Source organism: Lycium barbarum, chromosome 10, assembly GCF_019175385.1.
Source record: "Lycium barbarum isolate Lr01 chromosome 10, ASM1917538v2, whole genome shotgun sequence".
Classification (NCBI taxonomy): Eukaryota; Viridiplantae; Streptophyta; class Magnoliopsida; order Solanales; family Solanaceae; genus Lycium; species Lycium barbarum.
In genome coordinates this window covers 16796609-16803134 of record NC_083346.1, presented here as the reverse complement: position 1 = coordinate 16803134, position 6526 = coordinate 16796609, and the positions used below count along the sequence as shown (strand labels likewise).

The following is a 6526-nucleotide window of genomic DNA, read 5'->3' as shown; positions in this document are numbered from 1 at the left end:
CAACATAGTAATTTTTTTGGTTCATTTTAAAAAATGGGTAGACTTATTTTTTTAAAGTCACGGAGATAAGTTTTTAAAACGAACCAGACCCGACCCATCAGAAAAAATTACTATGTGGCTTTAGAAAAGTATGTCTACTAAAAAAATAGTTAGACTTTTTTTTTAAAGTCAAGTGACATTTTTTTTAATTAAAAAATAACCAAAATGATTTTTTTTTAAAATCCCATCAACGAAAAGGGTATATTTGCACCATTTTGATACGGCTGGAGTATATACATACCACTTTTATAACGAGGGGTATATCTGCTCAAAATGAAAAGTTGAGGGGTATATTTGCACCTTTCCCTTGAATTAATCCACTCATTTCACTTTATGTGCCTCTACTTTGGTTGAGGTTTTTTTCACATTATTTTAAACTAAGAAATAATTTAATTTGAACTATATCTATTTGATGTTTAATGACAAATTCTTTTAGGTACAACTTTTAAAATTTTATAGTCATACAGATGTTATAATATATATTTAAGATCATAGCTTTTGAAGAATATGTTCGCTTTTGTCGTAAATTTTGTAATCAGTTAAATAGAATTATATGAAATGAAATGGAGGGTTCGAGTAACTCTTTCGGGAAAAAAGAGAAGAAAAAAGGGTGAAAGAGAGAGATATACAGAGGGAGTCAGGGGGTTCATTCAACTATAATTCATTCGCAGAAAATGTTTGACCTCTCCTTAGTATTTTGTGTAAATATATTTTTCTAAAAATAATACAGTATGTCTATATACAATTATGGGCGAAGCTAAGAGGAGGCAAGGGGGTTCAATCGAATCCCCGTCGCCAAAAGATTGTACTGCATAAATAGAGTAAAAATAAAATTTATCGATTATATATGAGTTGTTGAATTTCCTCGACATAAGGAAAGATTTTATTATTATGACAAATGGGGGTCAAAATTATTTTAGACACAACTTTTGGGTTGATACTTTACACTAATTTTCCAAATATTTCTTATATGAATTCCTGGCTTCACCATGGTATACAATAGACCAACACATCTTGAAAATTCTAGAAGTTAAATATCAATTTGAGACTAACTGCAAGTAAAGTCTTACCGCCAACATAGGTTAGACCTAAACTCATCAAAAGAAGCTGATACTGCTGCTTACAGGTGGAGTTAGAATTAAAAAATTTAATTTATGGGTTCTGAATTATTATTTTTTCACTTATTGAGGGTTGAATAGATTATTTATACATATAAATGATTTTTTGACGCAATTATAAAGTTTGAGCCTAAATTACTGAATTCTGCCGAATGTAACTATAATATTGGCTCTGCCCTTGCTACTAATGTAAAGCCACTGCTAATGAGTAAAAGCTGTTGCCGTCTGAATTACGCTTCTCTATAAGTCGTTTGTTCATTCAATATCAGTGAATGTGAAGAAACGTACAAAGCCGTTCATCTCATAGTGGCAAAGACTAATTCCTCATTCTCAATCTTACTCCTATCAAATCATATTGATGTCTCAATGATGTTAATTGTATGTGTCACCATCATGGGCTGAGTAACTTCATTCTACAAAATTTTCAAATTTTCCCTATAAATAGAACTACCTAGGTACTCAAGTTTCATCCCATATCGATCCGCAAAAATTCTCTCTATTGTATTATTCCATCAAGAAAACATGGTTTACTCTTCTCTTCATCTCCCGTTGCTATTATTCACTCTTGTCCAACTAATTGTAATCCAAAACAATCTGTTTTGCAAAGCTGATCCTACTGATGGTTTCACTCCTGTAACTCTTAGCCAAAGCAACTACCAAATTCAAAAGCCTTATGATGTGCCTGTGAATCAAAGGTATTCCTTTATCGATGGAGTTCACAAATTCTGGGTTTTCAAGACTGACAAGCCTCATACTACCAGTAGTCAAACAAAACCTCGTTGTGAAATTCGTATAACGGTAAAGTCCAAAGAAAATTATCAAATTTTCAATTACTATTGTGCATCGGTTCAAGTTAGTTGTGGTCAATTATATTGTTCTAAGTTACATTAATTAAGTGTGCACTATATATGATTTTCCTATCTGACGTCTAATTAAGATAAAAAGTATGTTTCCTTCGTGAGACGTCATCGTAACACATAATTATGACGGTGTCATATTATGTAACTCATACAAACTACAAAGTAGTTAGATTCATATTATAAATGTACGAATGGTATAGTTTTAGACCTAAACTTGCTTTCCCTCGTGAAACATCATAATAATAACACATAGTTATGCCCCACTGGTCTGATTTCGACTCAATCGACTAGGTATTCATTTGTCTTGTGTGTACATCACGAGCTCTGACTCCATCCTTGTCAGTTGGATGGATTGACGTACACACGAGAAACATGAATACCTGATTTTTGAAAACCATCGTTAGTTCTTCAATTTTTTGTAGTTGAAATCAGACCTTTGGGACAGAACCATTCGATCTAGTCGGGATCGTTCTATCAGTAATCCGTTCAAAGGATGAATCATAATTAATTATTATTACGCTAATCGTCAGCTTACTACAACTCTCACATTTTTTTCACGTTCACAAGTCATTATGTTTGTTAAAATATCCACATCTGTGGTTTAAGAGATGAATGGATTCCTTATATGGACTCGGGCAATCCTTCCCCTCACAAATCAGCTTTTGTGGTTGAGTTAGACCCATAATCCATTTCTTTATAGGTATTAAAAAAAAAGATATTTATCCAATACTTTAATGATTACTATTTTTGAACGATTGATTAATTTATTGTCAATGTTAGGGGCACGATTATTCATCGGGTGTTTGGCAATTTGAGGCAAATGGATATGTTCCAAGCGGTTCATCTGGTGTGTCAATAACGCAAGTATTTGGAGCATCACCAACATCCACAACTCTAATGCTAAGAGTTTACAATGGGGACCTCACTTATTATAGAGAAGTGATTGAACGAAACATTTATAATAGATGGTTCAGGCTAAACGTGATTCATGATGTTGGTGCAAGTAAATTAAAGGTTTATATCAATGGAATTCTCAAGCATGAAGCATCAGGAAGAGGTGGAGACCATCATTATTTTAAGTTTGGAGTTTATGCACAGGATAATGAGTCTGATCGTATGGAGTCTCGGTGGAGAGAAATTAAGCTTTACAAGAAATAAGCATAATCTTGTTTATTTCTCGTTTCAATCAAAATATATGATGTATTTAATCATTCTCTTAGATTTATGATCATGAGGTTGAGTTGAATAAGTTAAAAAATAAATGAAACAAGCTTTAACCTAGCATGTTTTCTTTCACCTTTAATGTAGTAAGACAAGGCGTGTTTTCGTATGGAGGAAAATATTCTTCCAGTTTCAATTTTCTCATGTTTGATTGGTCACATATTTTAAAATATTTTTATCAGAAAATAAGTTCTTTAAAAAGTTAGGAAATGACTTCTCTGATGAAAATAGGGAACACAAACTTCCATAAGTGGCATACTGGTTGTCTTCTCCGGACCCCAGCACCCCCAAAGCAACCCCGCCACCCCCACACCTGATTGCACCCCCTACCCCCTTACCCCTTCCCCGCACCCCGTACTCCACCCTCATAGTGTTTGCCGAAATTATATTTAAACAATTTAGGGATAATATTTTTTGTTTACTTATCGAACACCAAAAAATGAGTAAAAGAAACACTTTTTTTTCACAAAAAAAAAATATTTTCTAGCTAGGAAATATTTTCCGTATAAAATACCCCTAATCCGCAAAAAACATTTCGGAAAATTGATGAGCTGAAGCCGCGGGAAAATATTTTGGTCCTCAACAGGTTTATAATATGAAATAAATTATATAGTTTGCTAGTAATACAAAAGAATTTTGGATAAGTCAAATTTATTGAAGAATTATACATGGAAAATAAATTGAGATCGCTAAATTTATAATTAGAGTCGTTTCTCAAGTCAATGCAAGAACTTTAACATAGAAGTTCCAAGTTTTCATTTACCTTTAAAATTGTAGTATCTGCCCTACATAAGTAAAGACATATTGACTCTGACTGTTGTGCAAGAGAAATTTTAATTAATTCTTTGCGTCAAGTCAATGTAAATATAACACAAATATCAACCTATTAGACAAATAAAAGTCCACATGCTGCTTTACATTCTATATGTAAATATAACACACTTGTTACGACTTTAGATCTCTCTTATAACGTTTTGATTACTACAGCTAAATTGAATTTCTTTATTCTCATGTTAACTATGTGAGATATACAAAAAAAAAAAATCATAGTAATATGTACTCCGTAGATTGGTTGAAAATTGAAATCCAATATATTTGAGTCTTCTAGTATGTTTAATCAAGCTTTCGCTGAAAAAGGTTACACTTATTTCAGAGAGTTGAAATGTTTGACGAAGTTTTATGGAAAAAAAAATGATTGAGTAGTACACAAAAATTGTTTTTAAGATGAAAAAAGTAATTTTTCTCTCGAAATACTTTTGGAACTTTGCTCAAATACAAATTGCTGATTAATATTGATAAAAATATTTCTAAAATTGATTAATCAAACATAAATTGCTACTCTCCAAAAATATGTTTCTGGAAGACTTTAAAGTTGATTAATCAAATATAAGTTGCTACTCTCCAAAAATATTTTTCTGAAAACACTTTTAAAAAAAAATTCTTTCGATATGACCAGAGTTCGAAAACTTGGTCAAACATGTTATTCTTTGGGATCATTTGATGTGTAAATTTTGTCTGAGACACACATTTGGGCTATGGATTTATCCGCGGCCCGTCAAGTTCTTAGAAGTTCTGCATCTCAATTCTCAAGGGTCGAAAGCTTTTTACTTAAAATTCATGGTAATAATACCTCTGTATTAATGGTAGATTTTTTATAGTAGACGTTGTGTTAAGAGTGGGGAAATATGAACGGTAGATATTTTGGTTCTTAGTTTTATATATATAAAAAAAGACTTTGACAAGTTTAAATGAAGCCATATAATATGAATATTAACAATTCATAGCTGATTACTAGTATTAGATATGAATTTAGGAATGGCAGTTGTTATTATTGTAGAATGTATCGCTGCATCTATTTGGCTCTTGTGTCTCTGTTCATAAAAGATCTCTTATTTCCAATGTTAGTTTCTATAGTTATTTCTCATAATTCATGAAATAATTTATTTAGGTAAACAAAGTAGTAACACTCAGGGGTGGATATAATCTGAGCCAAATCGAATTAAGAACTTTTTAGATAGGGCAATTTGCACGATTTCCCTTCATACGGGCTGGTCTTTAATTTTTGTTCTTTGCTTAAAAAGGTAGACGAAAATATCCCGAGGTTCTAGGTTCGAAATCCAGCAAAGTAAAAAATAAGTAATATTTTCGCAAGGAACCTATGCCTATTCGGGCGAAGTTACATAGAACCTATGCCAGAAACGGCAGTCTTTGCCTTGTAAGGCAAACTTTTAGTTATGCCTTAAAGTCTGCCGGAGACAGCAGACTTTGCCTTAAGGCATAGCTAAAAGTCTACCGGTTTCGGCAGAATTTGCCTTAAGGAATAACTAAAAGTCTGCCGGAATCCGGCAGAGTGTACCGCATAAGGCAGACTTTTTGCAAAAGCCTTGCCCGGCGAAATTATTCTTTTTTTGCCTGAGCGGGGGTTCGAACCCAGAATCTCGGGATATTTTCAGCCACCTTTTTAAGCGAAGGGAAAAAAATTAAAGACCAGCAATTTGAGGGGCAAAACTTAAAGACCGCCCCAAATGAAGGGAAAACCGTGCAAAAAAATGTTTTAGATATTTGGTTTGAATCATGGACTGGACTTTGGATTTTATCTTTAAAATTTATGAATTTCATATTGGATATTAGATTAAGTAATATTCAAAAATCCGAAATTTTTATGCCTTATATTCAACTCTACTCATATCATACGTGTTCAATACTAATAAGTCTAACTTTCAACGGTCCTACCCATTATAGAATTAAATCTAATGTGGAAATACACGATATAAGCAACGGGGTGGCGTCAATCTTTATTAGCTCTAGAGAATTATACATCTAAGGAGCAACTATTACGTGACTTGAGGCTGTTAATTGTTATGGCCGGTCTTAAAGCCTCAAAAGTAAAAATTCAAAATTCAAAATATTTAAACCGATTAATTCAAAATCAAACTTAAAATATCTAATCAAATCTAAACTTATTAGGATTATTATTTCTTCAATCCAAAAATTGAATAGAAAACCGAATATCCCGCACGCCCACCACTATTATTCCTACATCAATTCGAAAAACTGAATAGAAAACCGAATATCCCGCACGCCCACCACTATTATTCCTACATCAATTCGAATTAACAAAGAAGAAAAAAACTAAAAAGAAGAGTGAATAAAATCAGCATCTGAAGAGGGTCCACCTCGTGAGAGAAATAAAGTCCAGTCTGTTAAACTAATCTGACAGCCCACAATCCACCAAACAAATTGCCTACAAATACACACTCCCACACCTTATAACTCCTCATTCCAATT

At 32.7% G+C, this 6526-nt stretch overlaps 1 protein-coding gene across 1 annotated transcript; it reads left to right on the top strand.

Annotated features, from left to right (window-relative positions):
- The first annotated feature begins 1612 nt into the window (after positions 1 to 1612).
- Positions 1613 to 3374, top strand: LOC132614016 (citrate-binding protein-like). Its single transcript, XM_060328349.1, has 2 exons — positions 1613 to 1955; positions 2798 to 3374. The coding sequence occupies exons 1-2, from the start codon at positions 1680 to 1682 to the stop codon at positions 3173 to 3175; spliced, it is 654 nt and encodes a 217-aa protein (XP_060184332.1). The 5' UTR covers positions 1613 to 1679; the 3' UTR covers positions 3176 to 3374.
- Positions 3375 to 6526: the final 3152 nt, after the last annotated feature.

Excerpts from the sequence above, each read along its gene's own strand:
- LOC132614016 (XM_060328349.1), top strand. The coding sequence starts at position 1,680 with ATGGTTTACTCTTCTCTTCATCTCCCGTTGCTATTATTCACTCTTGTC. Across the intron at positions 1,956-2,797 it reads GTTGTGAAATTCGTATAACG|GGGCACGATTATTCATCGGG; the intron begins GTAAAGTCCAAA and ends TGTCAATGTTAG.